The following is a 21,527-nucleotide window of genomic DNA, read 5'->3' on the forward strand; positions in this document are numbered from 1 at the left end:
ATGGCCAAGTGGATAGCCACGCCCCAGACACTGTTACGGACTCTTCTTATCTTAGGATGTACAGGTAAGATTGCAAACATTTGTTCATGGGGAAACGCCAATGTCTTTAACAGTAGTATGTACGGAAGGTGTGTGTGTGTGGGGGGGGGGGGGGGCAAGCAGGGGTGGGGGGGGGGGGGGGGTAAAGGCATGATGGAGGTGGGATATTATGTGTCGAGTCATTTTAGAGGGGGGGGGGAGGTAATTTCATGTATCGAACCATTCAGCAAAAAAATAAAAATTTTTGTTAAAAAATACAAATTTTCTGTGTATTGTATTAGACTTCCTAATCTTTTAAGAAATTGTAAACATAAAGTAAGCGCTGACTTTAAACTGAAGAATGGGTGGCCAGTTTATATTAAAACGCCTTTGAAAGAAATAAAAGATAATAAAAAAAGTTCCTCATCCTCCTCTTTTTTGAAAAACCCGGACGATCAACTGGTGTTTTATTTTGTACATGGCCTTCATTTTTGCTTTGATTTAAATCTCAATTTTTTAATATTTAATTTTTGTTGTGAGGGCGGGATGGGGAGGGGCAAGGATTCTGAGTGAGGAGCCCTACCGTCCTGGGTGCTGTTTATAGGTTAATTCAATTTAATTTGAATTTTAAACCCCATTTCTGCTGGAGTTGTCGGGAATGCTTGCAGCTCGCCTTTTGGATAACATAATGTGATTCCTACGTCGGCAATGAACCACACGATCATGTTCAGCTTGCCTTCCACGGACTTGTGATTATGAAAATAAAATATTATGCACCCCAAAAGATGCGTTTTTTGTCTTTTATCAGATATAACAATGTTTTCACTGGTTGTAATAAAGGCACTGGACACTATTGGTAATTACTCCAAATAGTTGTTTGCATAAAAACTTACTTGGTAATACAAGCAATGGAGAGATGTTGATAGTATAAACAATGTGAGAAACGGCTCTCTCTGAAGTAACGTAGTCTTCGAGAAAGAAGTAATTTCCACTAAAATATTTGTATTTGATATTGAGACCTCAGACGTAGAATTTGAGGTCCCGAAATCAAGTTTCTGAAAACACATAACTTAGTGTGACAAGGGTGCTTTTTCCTCCATTACTATCTCGCAACTTCGACGACCAATTGAGTTCAAATTTTAGCAGGTTTGTTATTTTATGCAAATATTGAGATACACTATAAAGTGAGAAGACTGGTGTATGACAATTACCAATAGTGCCCAGTGTCTCTAAGGCACTGAACATGTTTGGTAATATTGTTAAAGATCAGTCTTCTCACTTGGTGTATCCCAACATAAGCATAAAATAACAAACCTGTGAAAATTTGAGCCCAATTGGTCATCGAAGTTGCGAGTAAATTATGAAAGAAAAAACACCCTTGTTGGACAAATTTGTGTGCTTTCAGATAGGAATAAAAGACTTCTGGCTAGAAGTCTTTAAGAGTCAGTTCAGGTAAATATTGACATACTTGCTCACGGTCAAAAAATGAATTTTTTTTATACTTTGTGGGTGGAAGGGACTTGGGGTGCAAGTAAACAAAATTGCATTTTCAATTCTATATATAGCCCGTTGCCATGGTTACGGCTCATTTTGTTTTTTGGCCATTTTAGGCCGATTTGGGGGTCTGAAAAACTGGTTTTTAGCTCATATTTACAACTCCACCCCACCAAAATGCAAAATTATTTCAAAAAACCTTTTATATCACTACAAAGTATCATCCTTGGCCTTCCTTGAGAGAAAAAATTATTGCTTTAAATATCACCCTTGTGCTATTTTTGCATCATGCATTACAGTATGTTTTTAGAACTTGCAAAATCGACATTTTTAACCTATTTTTGGACCCCAAAATGTCAACTTGCCAGGGGTCTCAGAAAATTTTCCTTTCGGCTGTGATTAGGGCCAACATTGGTCTTTCCATATCTGGTGTCAAAAACTTGGGCAATTGTATCCTGATGTGACAGTACTGCCTCAAAACTAGACTTGTTTCCAAAAAACGTGAAAAATGCCTTTTTAAGGGTCTTTTCACATAATATCGACATACGTGTCCATGGTAAAAAGAAAAGGAATATTTTTCTTATACTTTGTGGATGGTAGGGACTTGGGGTCCAAATAAACAGCATTTACATTTCAAATCATAATATAACACATTGCCATGGTAACAGTTCATTTGTGTTTAGGCCACTTTAGGCCGATTTGGGGGTCTGAAAAACTTTTTTTTATAGTTAATATTTACAACTCCACCCCACCAAAAAACAAAAATATTTCATAAAACCTTTTACATCACTACAAAGTATCATCCTTGGCTTTACTTGAGACAAAAAAATATTGCTATAAATTTTACCCTTGTGCTATTTTTAGAACGTGCATTAGAATATGTTATTTTGAACTTGCAAAATCAACATTTTTACCATATTTTTTGCCCTCAAAATTTCATTTTTTCAGGGGTCTCAGAATATTTTCCTTTCGGTTTTGATCAGGGCCACAATTTGTCTTTTTATTTCTGGTAAGAAAAACTCGGGCAATTGTATCCTGATGTAACAGAACTGTCTCAAAAATAAACCCTTTTCCCCGAAAACATAGAGAAATGCATTTTGAAATATTTGCTTCATTTTGAATTTATAACATGAAGAAGTTAGAAATAATTCCATTAATCTGGCAGCTTTTCATAAGCACTCTGTAGGCTTAGTGCATTACCAAACATTGATCAGGACTTGTTGATGACCTAAATCTTAGAATTTGCCCCGCCCCGACTCGGCCCAATCATATTTCTTGACATTGCATAAAAAAAAAAAAGTTTTGTGAACAGCGCCTCTTTTTTGAAAGTCACATTTTTTAATTCCCCTTGCACATAAAGAAAGTTTGTATTGTCTTAATTGTTCATTGGTTCTCAGAATATTTCCCTTTTGGTTGTGATTGGGCTATCATTATGGTTTGCATGTCTGCTGGGGAGAAACGCTTTCGTTTATTGGATCCTGTTGTGACACTTCTGCCTCAAACATGGTAATTTTTCCAAAAACAATAAAACTGCATTTTGAATTGATCAAAAACAAAAACGAGCATGCTTGTTAAAAAAATATGGCACTGTTTCCATGCTCTTTAAGTAACATATAAAAAGTTTATAACCATGTATGCTTTGCCACTGAGAGTTCTTGTTTTGTCATGACTACTTTACCTAGTTGTACAGGTATGATTCACATTGCAAGAAGTGAAGTAGTGCGATGAGCATTCTTTACTATTCTTGTCTATACATGGCCTTATAACAGTCTTCTTGGTCCCCTGCCCGCTACCAAACTAAACATGTTCATCCCCATCAGAACAAAGAGGCTCTAAAAGTGAGCAAGTACTGTGTCCAAAGTATCTAAATGGCCATTCACCTGCTTTGGCCTTCTGTAAGCAGTTCCCCCATCCATGGTGGGGTTCCTTTCAATTGTACTGTTGCAAACAATAAAAGAGTTGGTTTATTTAACGTGATAAACAATTCAGCAGGTAATGTTTGACAATGTTTTTTGTTGATCGTTCTCAGAGACATATATAACAATTATGAACTAGTAAGATAGTGAATGGAAAAAATAATCAAACTAGCCTGAATAAACTTTTGTCACTGCAAATGCATCTTACTTATTTATGTTTAGCAGGTGCAAGTATTTACAACTTCTTTCAATGTTGTTCCATTAAAGGAACACGTTGCCTTGGATCGGTCGAGTTGGTCTTTGAAAAGCGTTTGTAAACGTTTATTACAAAATGCATATGATTAGAAAGATATTTTAAAAGTAGAATATAATGATCCACACAAGTATCACTCAAAACATCTTTCTAACCATGCATTTTTCATAACAAGCGGTTACAAACGCATTTCAAATACCAACTTGACCGATCCCAGGCAACGTGTTCCTTTTAAATGATCTCTTACGCTCATCTTGCAAATCGTTAGTATCATTGTTTTTAATAAGATCTTGGCAAACTTTTCCAACACTTTTAAGCGGGTTTTTTAATTTCCCACATTTGTGTTGGACATGATTGGATGCTCAAAACCATCTGCCTCAAGCACAGAAACTACATTGTTTATGATCTCTATCTCTATGAAAAGTTTTACATTTGGTAGCAGGCAGGGACCAAGGAGAGTAGGCCCTGTGTTAAAGACAACTTGTAAATAATGCTCATCGTACTCTACTTGCAATGGGAATCATACCTGTACAATAGGTAAAGTAGCCAAATCAAGAACTCTCAGTGGCAAAGCATTGGTTACGGTTTGGTTGGATACCATTATGTTTAAATAAAAACTTTGTATTCATTACTCAAAGGGCATGGAAACAGTGCCAGATTTTAACAAGCATGCATTGTTTTTGGAAAAATTACTATACTTAAGGCATGATCAGTCACAGCAAGATACAATAAACACAGTGTTTCTACCCAGAAGACATGAAAATACCAATAACAACCGAAAGGGAACACTTTCAAAAAAAGAGGCGCTATTCACAAAACATTGTTTTATGCAATGTCAAGAAATATGATTGGGGCTGGGCCGGGCAAATTCTAAAATTAAGGTCATCAACAGTTCCTGATCAATGTTGGGTAATCCACTAAGCCATAGAGTGCTTAGGAAAAGCTGCAAGATTGATAGAATTATTACTTTTTAATGTTATAAATTCAATATGAAGAAAAAACAATTCAAAATGCATTGTTCTGTTTGGGAAAAAAAGTCTATTTTGGAGACAGTACTGTTAACATCAGGATATACTTGCCCAAGTTTTTCTTACCAGAAATAAAAAGACAAATTTTGGCCCTGATCAAACCCGAAAGGAAAATATTCTGAGACCCCTGAAAAAATGAAATTTTGAGGGCAAAAAATATGGTAAAAATGTTGATTTTGCAAGTTCAAAAAAACATATTCTAATGCACGTTCTAAAATTAGCACAAGGGTAAAATTTATAGCAATATTTTTTTTTCTCAAGTAAAGCCAAGGATGATACTTTGTAGTGATGTAAAAGGTTTCATGAAATATTTTTGTTTTTTGGTGGGGTGGAGTTGTATATATTAACTTAAAAAAAAAGTTTTTCAGACCCCCAAATCGGCCTAAAGTGGCCTAAACACAAATGAACTGTTACCATGGCAACGTGTTATATTATGATTTGAAATGTAAATGCTGTTTATTTGGACCCCAAGTCCCTACCATCCACAAAGTATAAGAAAAATATTCCTTTTTTTTTTTTTACCATGGACACGTATGTCGATATTATGTGAAAAGACCCTTAAAAAGGCATTTTTCACGTTTTTTGGAATAAGGTCTAGTTTTGAGGCAGTACTGTCACATCAGGATACAATTGCCCAAGTTTTTGACACCAGATATGGAAAGACCAATGTTGGCCCTAATCACAGCCGAAAGGAAAATTTTCTGAGACCCCTGGCAAGTTGACATTTTGGGGTCCAAAAATAGGGTAAAAATTTCGATTTTGCAAGTTCCAAAAACATACTGTAATGCATGATGCAAAAATAGCACAAGGGTGATATTTAAAGCAATAATTTTTTTTCTCAAGGAAGGCCAAGGATGATACTTTGTAGTGATATAAAAGGTTTTTTGAAATAATTTTGCATTTTGGTGGGGTGGAGTTGTAAATATGAGCTAAAAACCAGTTTTTCAGACCCCCAAATCGGCCTAAAATGGCCAAAAAACAAAATGAGCCGTAACCATGGCAACGGGCTATATATAGAATTGAAAATGCAATTTTGTTTACTTGCACCCCAAGGCCCTACCACCCACAAAGTATAAAAAAAAATCATTTTTTGACCGTGAGCAAGTATGACAATTATTTACCTGAACTGACTCTTAATTATTTCAGTGAGAAATTACCTCTTTCTCAAAAACTATGCTACTTCAGAGGGAGCCGTTTCTCACAATGTGTTGTACTATCAACAGCTCTCCAATGGTCGTTACCAAGTCAGTTTTTAAGTTAATATTTGTTTTGAGTAATTACCAATTGTGTACCTTCCCTTTAAGGTATCACGGTATTCACATTGTCATTGTCAGTGTCCCCTTTCTATGCAAACGACCGTATTATTCTCAATTTCTGTCATTTCTGCGTTGTTTTTCTATGTGAAGGTTATAGGCCTACTTGATGGATTTGTAGGTAAGAAAAAACGGCGTGGGATTTATACCGAGTTCATTTTAATTTGTTTAGTATTTTTTGTTTCTTCATTTATGTTTTGATAATTTATACGTGTACGGGTAACTGTCACTGATTGTTTTTGTACGAATAACCCTTTGGTTACTTGCCCCCCCCCCCTCCCCCCCCCCCACTTTAGTTACTCTGACTCCACCCAATGGGATTACTTGTACCTGTATTGTGAAAGTTGTGGTTTGTCTCTTGAATTTACGATATTTCTATGACAGATCAAAGATAAAACAACCCAAGGACGAAGTCGCAATTATTACAATGCATTGTTTTTTTGGTAATTTGTTGCTGAGTTAATGGGATGTTTGGTTAATAAATAGTTGTTTTGATGGTTCCTCACTTCCGCTCGCATCCTTGGGTTTTTCATTAAAATTGCCGTAAATTTAAATATGTGGAAATGTCTTTGTTGGTTCATATTATTAGTCTGAATAATTCAGTTTGTCATCGTCTCCTTCCGGCAATTATGGCTTTTACAGTTTGCCTTAAGTATTTTTGTATGAACAAAAAACCAAATCTCAGATGATTCATCTTAAATTGTTGAAGTATTGTGCTCCTTTAATTACAAAGGTCGATATAACCTAACCCAAGATTAAAAACAAAGGCCATTTGTCAACACTACAATTTGTTGTGTGAAAATGGTTTCGTATGTATTAAACTATTTCTGTGACGTCACTCTATATTTACGAATCTACACTTGACTGTATAGATTCGACTGAAATATCTGTCTGTCCAAATTGAAAGATAACATGATGTCAGTCCCTGCATGATGTGCAAACAAAGCTGAAAACATGTAGTTATTTCAATTTCCAAAATCATTTTCAAGTTAATTAATTTACTTAAGAAAAAACTTATTGTTAATTGATCAAAACATGGCCTCAATAATGTTGCAACCACTATAACATGCTTATAAATTTTGCAAAATAGCAAATTGTGACCAAACGTCGCGACGTTTAAGTCATAAAATAGACTCTCAAGTGTATATTCGTATACTCGCCCTCGGATCGTTCATCTATCCACGAATCTACACTTTCTTACCCATTATGCTAAAGTGAAGATTCGTGAATACGAGCCGTAGGGGAGTACATGGTAATCACGAATCTTCACTTTAGCAGAATGGGTAAGAAAGTGTAGATTCGTGAATACGAGCCGAAGGCGAGTACATGTAATCACGAATCTACACTTTCTTACCCATTCTTCTTGACATTCATCCAGGTTGGCGTCGAATTCTCATTAGACAAGAAATAGAAGTTCTTAGTAATTACAGGATTTTAGATGAAAATATGTTTCTTTTCAAATACTATTCAAAAGTGTTGCGTGCGATAAGTGAAGTAAAATACGGTTAAACGAATGAACAGAACTGTCCGAATAGTTTTCAAAAGTGTAGCGTACAATACGCCTAAATGAATAAAACAAACCCCATAGAAACACGAATGAACAGAGAAGTGTGTTTTTTGGCAAATTAAAATGTGCCAAAGACAAACTTTGCAACATATCTCTCTTTGAAGTTGTTTTGAATTTTCGCTTCATGAAAACGGCTGTTTCGAGTCAGAAGACGACTCTTTAGAGATACAGTGTCTGATTAAATGAAATTAGATTCAGTCAAGCAAACTGCAAACAACACCTCTGCATTTGGGTGGAAAATGCTGAAGGATTAATCGTGTTTGAATTTTTTATTTCGGGATCTCGACATGGAGCATAATTTACTTTAACCAATTGTGCAGTGATGGTATCAGTGTAGAAAGATGAAAGATAACATGTTGCACCGATCTAGAGATCGTATTTAGACTTGTAAATGACGCTGCTGTGTTCAGAATACCTATTATGTACATATAGATTCCCATTCAATTCATTTCAATTCAATTCAAACTCTTATTTCCATACCTCATAAAAACAGTACAAAGCAACACCAAAGCTAGGCTATAAATCTTTGCGGAACCCGCTGGTAAGGATGCGAACTGCCTCTATCCAGCAGGCTGCACTGGCTGGCGGTCTACGGTAATAAGACATCTGCTCTATAGGACTGCACAAGGTCGTGGGTTTTGAATCCCACCCGAGTGATTTGCCCTTCCAAAGTCGGAAAATTATTGAGTATGTTACGTCGGTGTAAGGGTAAACACAAAGTTATATTCTTAATCCCCCGTGCAAAAATTGTTGTTCGTTGCGTTATGTGTATAGGACCACAAGGCGGTCTAGTCACGGACCCCGTAAAGTGAGTGACAAGAAGGACTTTTTTGCTGCTTCCCCCAGAAACATAGTTTTCGTTCCCCCAAACTACAATTTTGTTCGAGGACACAAAATAATATTTTGAGTGGACGAATTCACATTCCGATGGAAGGAACTAATTTTTCAGACTAACAAAACCCATCGACCTTTGCAATTCCAGAGCAATGCATTTTTTTTTTTTTTTTACAGAACTCGGGAAAATATTAGTATACAGTGCTAACACACATCGGTGTATGGGTAAAACCAAAATAAATGTTCTTTATCCCTGATGCAAATTTAACATCTACTACACAAGGTCACGTGAGAAGGTCTTTCGAACTCCACTAAAGTATTACCACTAATCTGTGATGTACTGAATAATCTTTCGAACAGTGGGTGCGTTCGATTAGCTTCCCCGGGTCGACTCCGGTGTGTGGTGTTTTTTTTTCCCAGGACGAACATGTGCAGATTATAACCCACGTTCGTCCTGGAAACAAAAAACCGCCACACAGCGGGGTCGACCCAGGGAAGCTAAATGAACGCACCCTATAAAGATCATCATCGGCTGTCAAAATGCATCACTGGTTTATCAAACCTTTCCCTATTTATACACTCAAATGTTTCACAATATTTATTTTCTTTATCAAGGGACACAAGTAAGTGGGAATGAACACGCTAAAAATCTCACAAGGGATCTACTGAGCAAGTATGGATCAAAGGATGTCATACCAGTGTTGAACTCGTCGCAACCGCTTAACGTCACTTTGCGTTTACTGATTAAGCAAATCGTAGAATTTGTGAGTCATTTCTGATTCTTACCTATTTTATTATTCTGAGGTGGGAGAGATGGGGTTGTTACAATACCGACGTTTTTTTCTTCGTTTGTTTAGGTTTAGGCTACATAACTTTGACTAAAACAATTCACGACAGTTGTTTAACAAAAACTTTGTTTATGGTGAGTAGACCAACTACTTTTGGACAGTGGGGGCTTAAAAAGTAGTTCTTTCCCAAAGCTCTTCAGACAATTTTGAACAACAGTCCTAACCATAAGTTAAAAAAGTGACTTGTTTAAAGGCACTTTAAAACACGTTTGGTAATTGTCAAAGACCTGTCTTCTCGCTTGGTGTATCCCAACATAAGCATATAATAAAAAACCTGTGAAAATTTGGGCTCAATTGGTCATCGAAGTTGCGAGAAAATGATGAAAGAAAACATCCTTGTTTTACCGATTAAATGTGTGCTTTCAGATGGGAATAAAAGACTGGCTAGAAGTCTTTTAATTTTTTAATGAGAAATTACCTCTTTCTAAAAAACTAGTTACTTCAGAGGGAGTCATTTCTCACAATGTCTTATACTACCAACAGCTTTCCAATGCTCGTTACCAAGTCAGTTTTTTAAAGTTACTATTTGTTTTGAGTAATTACCAAACGTTTACCTTCCCTTTAACACCCATGCGTATTGAACAAGAATTGCTAAACTTGTACATTAATTAAGATTTGTTTATAAAGTATAAAATATACACCGTAAACAGGCAACTTGTAAAATAATGTTGATCGAGTTCATTATTTGATGTTTTACAGGATGAAACTCGGCAGCAGTTGACATTGGACATCTGGCGAAAGTTGGTAAGTAAAGCCGCCGGGCCTTTGCCTTACGGAATAACATTGGACATGGGTCGTTTAATTTTCCAAAATAATAAATCTATCAATTCAATTCAATTCAATTCAAAAATGGTTTATTAAAACATGACTCGCAGTTAAAAAAACTGAATTGCACATGTTACATCATAATATGTTAAAAAAATTACATGAAGTAGAAGTTAACAAAGAAAAGGACATCAAATAAAAATTATTATTATATACATTGACAAAAATACATTGGTAAAAAAAACCAGTAGTCACAATCCTGAAGTGTTATAAACTATATCAACATGGAGTAATCGATCATGCTTCCAACAAGGTTATCTCAATTCGTCGTAACAGTAGCCGTGTGGGAGTAGAGGCTGGTCTCTACAAATGGTAGGGGCTCAGTGCAGCTCCACGTTGGGGTGGTGGGGGGGGGGGGGGGGGGGCAACTTGAGCATTGATGTAATGTAATAACTTATGTATATAGCAATATACAGTAATTGGGTGCATTTGAGTGCGTTGAAGCGTATAATTAAGAGGTGACGTCTGAACTGTTCCATTTCACAAGGCAAAGCCAATTGGACTGGAATACTCCATAATTTCACTGGTGATTATGCAATAAATCACTAACGCAATGCATTCGATAAGTTGTTTTATCTCACACTAGATCCTCGTCATTTGTTGGCACAGTTTGCCCGTGACTAAACATAGAAAGGGAAACTTGACCACACACACGCTGAAACTTAAATTCAATGGGCCTAGCCTATCCGTCATTTTTAGAGCCAACATGTACGCAACCTCGTTCCTAAACCACATGTTTTTGGCTTTTTCCCAGAGATCGATGAAAGGGCATAGCCATTGATATCTAATAAAGATAGGCCTGCCGGTTTAAAACATTTTCAAAGTTATCGACGGAGCCCAAGCCGTAGCCCATTATACAGAAACCGCGGTTTCGAAAAGGCCTATGTACGTAATTTGCTGCTAAATATTAGCCAATAATGCAACGCGTAAATTAAAATAAACTTGAACCAAAACTTCAAAGGGAACCTGGTGGTCTGTGCAACGTTAAAAAACGACAGGGTATTATTATCTATAAAAATAGAAGAATATCTTGGAATACTATTTTGATTTATTAAGACCCGTTCTAGAATGAAAATAATGAGTTGAAGGTATTTAAACTACAATGACTTGTTTGTACTGTTGTCTTTAAAGGCATGGAAAGACGAGTATCTGGTCTGGAATCCTGACGACTACAATGGACTGCAGGAGATATTTATAATACCGTCAGATGTTTGGACTCCACGTCTAGTTCTACATGAAAAGTAAGCTGCGGTGTTCAAACAGAGGCAAAGAGTAAAGAAATTGTACAAATATAAAACCGTTGGAAAAAAGATCAGAATGTGGTTTATGACACTCTCAAGTAGCAACTCAACACATGTAAACTATTAAAGACAGTGGACACTATTGGTAATTGTCAAAGACCAGTCTTCTCACTTGGTGTATCTCAACATATACATATAATAACCAACCTGTGAAAATTTGAGCTCAATCGGTATCGAAGTTGCGCGATAATAATGAAAGAAAAAACACCCCTGTCACACGAAGTTGTGTTTTCTGATGCTTGATTTCGAGACCTCAAATTCTAAACTTGAGGTCTCGAAATCAAATTCGTGGAAAATTACTTCTTTCTCGAAAACTACGTCACTTCAGAGGGAGCCATTTCTCACAATGGTTTATACTATCAATCTCTCCCCATTACTCGTAATCCAGAAATGTTTTATGACAACAATTATTTTGAGTAATTACCAATAGTGTCCACTGCCTTTAAGGGAATAAAAGGGTAGCGACGAGTTCTTAAACGGCCGTTTAAAACCGGCAGGGTCGTTGCGGTGTGATCAAGGCCCGAGCCGAAGGTGACGGCAACGACCCTGCAAGGTTTTAAACGGCAGTTTAAGAACGAGTCACTACTCTTTTATTCCCATTCATAAATGCCTTTTTGGTTAAAAGCCGCAATTAAGTAAGAAACTCTGTAAAACTTATCCGTTTCTGACGTCTTTGAGCTCTGTACGTCCGTGTGTTACTGTTATGACTGAGGTGACAGTTTCCGGATCCGTTCGTACGTGTATAGTCATGGTGCAAGACGTTCTCGTTTTCTTTTCACACACAGCGCGGCCAACTCACCGACAGCGCCTGCATCGCCCGTAACAAGAAACGTCTTGCACCAAGACTAGCGCGTAGTATCCGAAAACAACCGGTTATAAACAGAGCTCCAGCTGGTCATTATCGACCATTTAAACACCCCACGTGACGCGCTCTCCGCCAATAGGAATAGCGAAACTATCCGAGGTATTTATGAATCAAAGATGAAATGGAGACCGAAATACATTCGTTGACGCCATAGTGTTTATGAATCACATAAATTCATGCTGTTTTCGGATTCCCTTTTATCCGACGTGATATTAGAATGAACAAAATATCATTGCCTTGACATCTTTTTCAGTGTAAGGTTTGGATTTTCAAGCGAGCTCACCATAGAAGTAATTGTCCAACCCAGTGGTCATGTCAACTGGTATACACCATCGATGCTCAGAGTGACGTGTAAAGTCAATGTTTTAAAGTTCCCCTTCGACACTCAACAGTGCAACCTGACTTTTATGTTCTGGAATTACGACATGTCCCGCCTCGATCTGTTGTACTTCGACGATTTCGACGCGAACCAAGATGTCTTCAGCAGCAGTGGAGTGTGGCAGCTGCTTCGAGTCGACGCCCATCGTTATGAGGAGAAATACAACTGCTGCGCATACCCCTTCGCTCAGGTTGTCTATACGCTGACATTAGAACGGGCTTCTAACTTCTACATCTTGAGTATTCTGGTACCTTCTGTTTTACTCACGATGATCACTGTCATGGTCTTCTGTATGCCACCCGAGTCTGGAGAGAAGATCTCACTGGGAATGTCCAACCTACTGGCTTTCATCCTCTTTCAACAACTCATCTCGGGCAACATGGCACCACAGGGAGATGAAACACCCATACTCAGTAAGTAAAGGTTTCCTCTGTGAGTAAAAAACACCAACAATAAACAACATTCACAGCGTTGCTCGAAGCACAATGACATAAGTATGTACATTTTCGTACATAGGGAGTTTGAGCATGGGATACCTCAATACTGACCGACCCCCTTGCACTGACGTCACACGCGCGCCGCTTTGGGGAGTCAATTCGTAAACGGATATTTGCCTGAAAAGGGCGCAGCACTGTACAACTCAAATACAGTGTCCAAACGACCTGATGACTCACGATGGCGAAACCAAGTTTATGTTGTTTTATGTGTCATTTTGAAGCAGATACCGGGTCTCATTGACCCCAAAATGGGCCAGCCCCGGCCATGGATCCGAATCCGGGTAAATTCTGACCCCTAACGTTCCAACAGACAACTTACAGTGAACCATCTCACTTTGTATTTCAGATGTCTATATTTTCTGCATGGTGGTGTTGGGTTGCGTTTCTATCTTTGCCTCGGTCTACGTGCTCAGATTGTTCCACAGATCAACCGACAAACCCGTACCGCCATTGGTCATCAAGGTCATGACGTACATCAGTCGTCAGAAAAGTGACGTCACGTGGAAGACAATCGCAAGGACGACTGACAGCGCCTTGTTTTATTTATTCTTGGTGGCATCTGTTATTTTTATTTGGGTAACATTCGCCATGCTTCGGGCATGAGCTTATTGCTATGTGTATGTGGCAGTCTAACTTTGAGGTCAAAATGAGGGATACGATGACACTTTGGCTGCAGTTATAACGTTTATTCTGCAAAAGAAGACGAAGAGAATATTCAATGTTCGTTCGTCTCCGACGCAGAGAATAATGACAATTGATAATAATAATAAAATAAATTAAAGCACAATGATATTTACAAATTAAATAACTACACTATTACGGAAAGAACCAATCTATTAAAGGAAAATACCATGAACAATTGAATCACTTATCCCTTGTGTTCACGTATAAATTGTACTAGAAAGGAACATCAACACTTATAAACAATGTGCTCCAAAGGAAATAATAACCCATTAACTCTGAAACAAAGACCGTATTTCCCGCCAAAACTCCCGCCATCTTGCGACCGAACCCTTCTAACGAATTAATTGTATAGAAAAGAATAAACCTTAGGAATAACTATTCGAGGGTTTCCTTAAACCTCAATTAATTTATATATTTAAACTATGAAATGGTAACTCAAAGGCAACAAGTATTTACAAAGCATAAACCTTCGTTTCACTTCTACAAAAATCAAATAGCACAACGATGTATACGGTACTAGTAAAACATCGGAAATAATACATTTTTACCAAACTCGGTCAAGTAAAGTTTAGGTACGAAAAGAGACAAACTAGTTGAGTACTATTTAATATAATTCTAAAATGTGATAGCAAAGTAACAAGTATTTACAAAGCATAAACCTTCGTTTCACTTCTACAAAAATAAAATAGCACCACGATGTATACGGTACTAGTAAAACATCGCAAATAATACATTTTTACCAAAGTCGGTCAAGTAAAGTTTAGGTACGAAAAGAGACAAACTAGTTGAGTACTATTTAATATAATTCTAAAATGTGATAGCAAAGTAAAATAAAAGAATGGAATGTTGTTTTACCTGTAAAAGAAGACGCAGAGAATAATGACGGAGGGGTCGCCGTTGGTGGCGCCTGAGGATATGAATATTCATTAAAAAGGAAATTGAATGCATAAGAAAATAGTTTTGTGGGGGGTATTACTTTATACCTGGCACATGTACTTTATACACAATAAAGGCAACCATTGTTCACAGGATGGTGACGATCTCGCCGCGCCATTTTTTTTTTAAATGCCTTGCTCAATCGTAACTCATGGAAGTGTGACTATCCACTGATATTTAAGTAACATTTTGATGATGCATTCTGTGTCCTAAGACTACGCAGAACACGCTGTAGCACGGACTCTCTAAATTAAAATCTTACGGTCGAATGTTCATAATTATTTAAAACTTGTATTCATAATCTGAAAAAACACAGTCTCTTTTGTTAAAAACTCATAATAATAACATTAATAGTTAAATTTGATAAAAGTAATCGTCTTCTATTCATCTGGAAATGTAATAACTAGATGTGTATATTACTCTAAAGATTATAAAATCACGTTACCTCATAATTTGGAAAAAGACACGAAACGGCGATTTTGTTTTACCCTTTTTTACCCTAACGCCTTGAAGACCTTCACGTCACGTTTGGGTCTATTTTGCAGCCAAAATAGCCCGACGAAGTCTGTGTGCCCCTTTGAATGAGAGGAATTGCCTGAAGTTCAAACCAATGTGTTTCTTTGAATGGTCAGGGGCTATGGGCCTACCACCTGCATACTATACATCAAATTATTGACCTGGAGGGTTTTATTTTAAAAAATCTGACTTTTTTGTCCAACTAATACAAGGCCTAATGACTCGATTTAATCTAATACTAAAATGTTACTGTACTTTTTTATTGTTACTCTGTTCCGTTGTCATTGGGTGACTTGATCTGGGATTTGTTCTTCAAAATGCGCCTCGAGTCCATTAATAGTATACTTTAGTGAAAAAGTCTCATTCTGTGTAGTATCGTGTGCTGTGGAAACCATAAAATACAGCGCAGCTACGAAAACGCACTCGAATGCTGCCAATAATGTTGCAGTTAAAAATGCGACTTGTCGCATTACTGGATGATGTATGTACAGTTCGCCTATTTTGTACTCTTTGGTGACCAAATTATTGCTACTTGCCCTACTTAGTGTTTGTAAATTATTCATTTACACAGACTATATCAGCACTGCTGTTCGGCCTGCACTATTTTTTATTTCCAACATGATCCAAGGCATAGTATAACTTTGGTTAAAAAACCGATGTCGCAGAATTTAGAGTTTAATAACAAACAAACAAAAACCCGGCTTTTCCACTTCTCACTCGGCTTGGCTTCTTGAAGTCGAACAGTCCAGATTTCGCCTAGTTTTTTTATTTTTGCGAAAACGTAGGCCTACTCAAATTAATGCTGCATATAGTATTACAATAAGGGGCTGTATAGGCCTATACACAGATTGGCTGACATACAAAGTTGCCTGTAATTTATGGTCATTGGTGACCAACTTATTGCTACTGGCACTACTTAATGTTTGTAAAGTAATCATTTACACAGATTATATCAGTACTTGTGTCATACAGTAGGCCTATATTATATTCCTAAAACGATCCAATTTTAGTTAGGGAATATATGGACATATATACTGGCTTTGGTTTCAAAACCGAGTGATTGTTTTAATCCTATGTGAACGTTGCAATACTGGCTTTGGTTTCAAAACCGAGTGATTGTTTTAATCCTATGTGAACGTTGCAATCGATTAAACTATCGACAATTTCGACAATTTCATTTTTAAACGTGGTAGCGTGTCTGGGATATTTTCACCGAAAATCTTTTGAGCGGTTGCGTTCACGCAAGATTAATAAATTGCAAGGAGGAAATAAAAGTATATGAATATATACTTTGCTGTGTAGTGTATATTTTGTTCTTTGGGAACCAAGTCTTGTTTTTTATTCTACTGCCGTGGAGTACATTTCGGAACTTGTGAAAAGCACGCGCTTGATGACCTTGTATGACAGCTAAAATTCCTCGTTCTATTCCCAACCCTTCATTTATTAACTTCGTTTACGCCCCTTGTTCCCATATCATCAGACTTCTTAGCAATGCCTTCCCCTAGAAAATAATCGCCCATCACACCCTTCTACTTTAAACGCTCAAGCCCGGTTAAAACTTCCTGCGAATGCTTGACGAACTTTGAAGTCACAAATTCGCAACACTGTATAGTTCGCATTAGTTGACTCGTCCTGAACTCCTGCGAACCATTCGCTGCGAAAACACCAACGTGACGTCAAAATTCGGATCGCATTCGCAGGAAGTATGTGAACCGGGCCCACCACCCCTCTTCCTCCCATTGGTTACGGGACATCGACAGTCTCCCTGTTACCAATTAGCGGTTGGGTTCCCCTTATAAACCCAAATAAACCCAGACACATCATAGCAGAGACAACGTCAGTGGCACATACGCTAACGCTCGTGGGGGACGGAGCGCCGCTGGCCCCCACGAGCCACCTCTCCGACGAGTGCCTCCTGCTCTGCACTTTGCCGTGCACCCAGAACACCGTCTTTCCACCAAGTCGGGGCCCCGTAGAGAACACGGAGTGAAGTCCTCCACATATTGACGTACTCAAGCATCATTCAAACATAGACTGGTTCCCTATCTGTATCTGCAAGAAGAAATATACAATGATTTAATTGGATACACAATGACGCAAGCTTTCCATGATTCGATGATTGGTCCGCGGTGATGTATTTGTGAGCGTAGCTTGTCATCTGGGCCACACTTCATAAAGCCTGTGTAAGCACAAAAATTTGCTTAGCATGAAATTTCTTCCGTGGTAAAAACTGGATTACCAACCAAATTTTCATTTGTTGCATATTGCTAGATACTGGTATTCAGCTGTTGTTTGCTAAATCCTGAAAATCAAGTGGAAATTGGGTTGGTAATCCTGTTTTTCCAAGGAAGAACTTTCTTGCTAAGCAAATTTTTGTGCTTACAGGCTTTATGAAATTGGGCCCTGTTGAGTTTAATCTTGACTTGCAGTTATGGAGGTGGGTCATTTTGGTTCCTCCATCATGGTAAAAGTGGAAGGCAGGGTATAATTTGGGTAATTGTAAAAAAAAACCAAAAAAAAAACCCCAGCATCCTCACATGTTCCCCCAAAATGCATGAAATAACAAAACTGTATAGGCCTACAGGTCATGGAGATTTCTACAATATAATGGGGGAAAACCGCAATCGACGCACTGATTTGTGTGCTTTCGTGTGCCTGAGTGCAAACTATCATTTTATCTTTACATCTTAAAAGGGTGCGTTCCTATAAATGTTTTATGATACCAACAGCTCGTAGGTGCCGAGTCAGTTTTATGACCATTAACTTGTGGAGTAATTGCCCAAAGTAGCTCACACCATACGACTCTCCATCACAAGGACGGGGCTAGATCGGGCTATCAAACTATCATCACATCGGACCAATCATAACACGTTAATAGAAAGATTACGTCATGTCTATCCAATTAAACCATTGGGTGGTAAATACCGGTGCCTGTCTTCGGGGGGACCAGTCTATCACTCACCAACCGAGCGGCGTGACACCCAGTAGAAATTGAATGCTCAGGTTTATTTTCGACTTCATGGCATGGACACTATTGGTAAGTACTCAAAATAGTTGTTAGCATATAAACTTACTTGGTAACAAGCAACGGAGAGCTGTGAGAAACGGCTCCCTCTGGTGTTTGAGAAAGAGGCAATTACTCACTCAAATAATAAAAAAACTTCAGCTGAAGCCTTTTATTATAGGCATCTGAAAGCACACCAAATTTGTGCAACACGGCTGTTTTTGTGTTCTTTTTTCTCTTGCAACTTCGGTGTCCAGATTTGTTACAGGTTTGTAATAATTGTACATGCATAATAATGGTGGGATACAACACGTGGGCACACTGGTCTTTGTCAAGTGCAGCTGTCAGTATAGAATCACATCACACATACGAACACGACAAAAGGTCGATTATTATACACATAATGAATGTTTATGAGTGCAATGGTGCGAATATGTTCATGAGTTGAAAGGCGGAATGTTCTATTCAACGAGTAGATCTTTGTAATTTTGATTAAAAGATACAACTTTCAAAACAAACAAAACGTAGGCCTACAATTTTTAATTGTAGAAGCCGAATGTTAAGTAATTATACTACCTTGCAGTAACACTGCTGCGTTACCAAAGACACGCGCACGTACGCAGTGATATGTGTTTACTCAGCCTTTTCGTTCCATCCGAAAAGTACTATTGCACGCTGGCAGCGTGCAATGGTACTTTTCGGATGGAACGAAAAAGCACGGTGAGTGACTCAGCGTGCAACGGTACTTTTATTTGCTATCACGTGACGGACAATCCTCCAATCAAATGGCAAGGATCTGCTCGGGTGTTATATAAAACAACCTACCTTAAACATTGATTGAACCTTCAATGTTACAAAAGAAGACGTCGTTTCAAATCACAATTAAAATAGTAGTTAATACGTTTCTATTGATTATTGTAAATCTCACAGAATACAAGGTTCGTGACATTTCAAAAACCTGTAGAATTAATTGGAAACGTTCCTCTGGGTCTGTTTAATTCTTCCAGTCGATAATTTTAATATCGTTTTTAATCTCATGCGTCAGTTGGTTGCTAAGTAACGGATCACTATACACCTACAACAATCCCCCTAAACACAAAAGCAGCAGTTATTTTCAGCAGTTTACTAGACGGGTACTGGAACTGAGGATACTTGATCCTTCTTGTTTGGGGGGAGAAAAAAGGTGTCTGTTCTTCTGCTTTCTTTAATATTTAAATCAGAGCAAACGAAATGATTCATTTGAATGGTTTGCTTGTTGTTGCTGCTGTGGGTTTTGGTTGTGGTTGCATTTTGACTGAAGTATGCCCTCCTAAATGGCACCGATACGGCGAGTCATGTTACTTCATCATCAAGGACCGGATGGACTGGTATGAAGCAAATCGCACTTGTGCCGAGTTAAGAGCAAACCTTGCTGTCCCAAACTCTCCATCCGAACAAGAATACATGTTAGGACTCGTCCCGGATACATTGAAGGTGAATCTCTCGAACCCGATCCAGCTTTGGATCGGCTGTAATGACATCGAGGAGGAGGGAAAGTGGAAACACTGTCCGCTCAGGGGAAAAAACGACTCGTATGAGAACTGGGGAGATGACCAACCAAGTGGTACTTATGACAACTCGGTCAATTGTGCAGTATTTTGGTATACAAGTGGTAAATGGCACGATCGACGGTGCACAGATGACACCAACTACGCGGTATGTGAGCTCCCTGTCGGTCAAACCCCGGAGTTCTGCAAACGGACCGGGCCCGACGACCGCCTCACCCCTCGGTGCCTGCTGCATCACGCTATGGCGGAGTTATCGGATGGGAAATCTTGCCGCTCACGTTCACGTCTCCGTTGTCACTCCTTCAATCTGCCCAAGCAGAATTAATACAAATTGTAGTAACCCTAAAGTTCTAGAAAACTGGAGTATGAGAGAAATCATAATGGCAATAAAACATGCTAGATGGAGATGGGTTGGACACACTGCCCGAAGAAATGGCAATAGAGGAACAATGAATTGGCAACCCAAAGATGGGGAAAAGGGGAGAGGTAGACAGAAAAGAAGATGGGGAGATGACATCAGAGTATAACGTACAAGGAACAACATGGACCAGAACTGCAAGAAACAGAAACAAATAGCGCTTACATGAGGAGGGCTACATCCTACACTGGACAAATACAGCCGTTTACAAGACAACACAGTCCGCCCGAGAACAGGAAATATATTTAGGTCATTGAATTCTAGCCACCGGATTTGAACCTTGCATTCCAGAGGGATTCACCATCATGCATTGGTTTCGCCAGCATGAAAGGCCCATGAATATCCCATAGGAATGTGACTATTGTATGTTCACAACACTACGGGGCGGTGGACACAAAAAAAATGCATCAATCAGATTACGTCACGGGACGTGTTAAGATTTAAAAAAAACACCGCGCACCCGAAAAGTGTGGGTGTTTTGTATGGGTTCAACGAGCGTACCTGTTGTATGGGGCTCACGCTTTTATATAAGCCTTGCTTTTTAGTAAGGTCCTCTGCAGTATCATAAAAGTGTATTTATTTCTACCTGGCTAAACTGTATTATTTGGAACATGTACATATTATTTCCTGTATTAGATTTGTTACTGTGGAAACAATTAAGCCTCAAACCTTAAACCTTGAAGGCACTGGACACCTTTGGTAATATCAAAGACATTCTTACTTCGTGTATCCCACCAAGCATACAATTTGGACTCAATATTGATCACCGACATTGCAAAAGAATAATGAATGAAAAACATCCTTTTCGCACGAGTGTGCTTTCCGAAGCCTAAACATTTTATTTAAAGACTTCAGGCCTGAAGCCTTTTAATATTTGAGTAAGAAATTACCTCTTCCTCAAAAACTATATGTTACCTCAGAGGGAGCCGTTTCTCACAATGTATAATATTATCACCAGCTCTCCATTGCTCGTTACCAGAATTTTTTTTAAAAGTTATTACCAACAGTGTGCAATGCCTTTAATGCAGAGGTCCTTTTAGGTAGCGAGTGTAAATGATTGTGGAGTAAGCACAAAACATATTTGTAAAAGTGCCATCTGCTCTATTTTCACTATGTCGCATTGGAACACAATGTTTACATAGTTTCGCAGACGCTCCAAGAAGAGGCCGCTGCTATTTGTTAGTGTACTTGTAACCCTATAATAAATTAAATACAAAATTAATTTAGATTTTCAGAATGAAAAGATCGATATTTTTTACCATTGGCAAATCTGAATGGCCCAAA

General features: G+C 38.2%; 2 protein-coding genes across 2 annotated transcripts; both read left to right on the forward strand.

Moving 5' to 3' along the window:
* LOC117294517 (neuronal acetylcholine receptor subunit alpha-10-like) lies at positions 1–14,459 on the forward strand. Its single transcript, XM_033776967.1, has 6 exons — positions 1–64; positions 9,039–9,187; positions 9,971–10,015; positions 11,228–11,337; positions 12,516–13,054; positions 13,485–14,459. Exons 1-6 carry the CDS (start codon positions 1–3, stop codon positions 13,739–13,741), a joined length of 1,164 nt encoding a protein of 387 aa, XP_033632858.1. The 3' UTR covers positions 13,742–14,459.
* A 4,830-nt stretch (positions 14,460–19,289) lies between these two features.
* On the forward strand, positions 19,290–21,121 carry LOC117297735 (perlucin-like protein). Its single transcript, XM_033780887.1, has one exon. It carries the CDS (start codon positions 19,509–19,511, stop codon positions 20,148–20,150), a length of 642 nt encoding a protein of 213 aa, XP_033636778.1. The 5' UTR covers positions 19,290–19,508; the 3' UTR covers positions 20,151–21,121.
* The last annotated feature ends 406 nt before the right edge of the window (positions 21,122–21,527 follow it).

This window comes from Asterias rubens, chromosome 1, assembly GCF_902459465.1.
Source record: "Asterias rubens chromosome 1, eAstRub1.3, whole genome shotgun sequence".
NCBI classification, from domain to species: Eukaryota; Metazoa; Echinodermata; class Asteroidea; order Forcipulatida; family Asteriidae; genus Asterias; species Asterias rubens.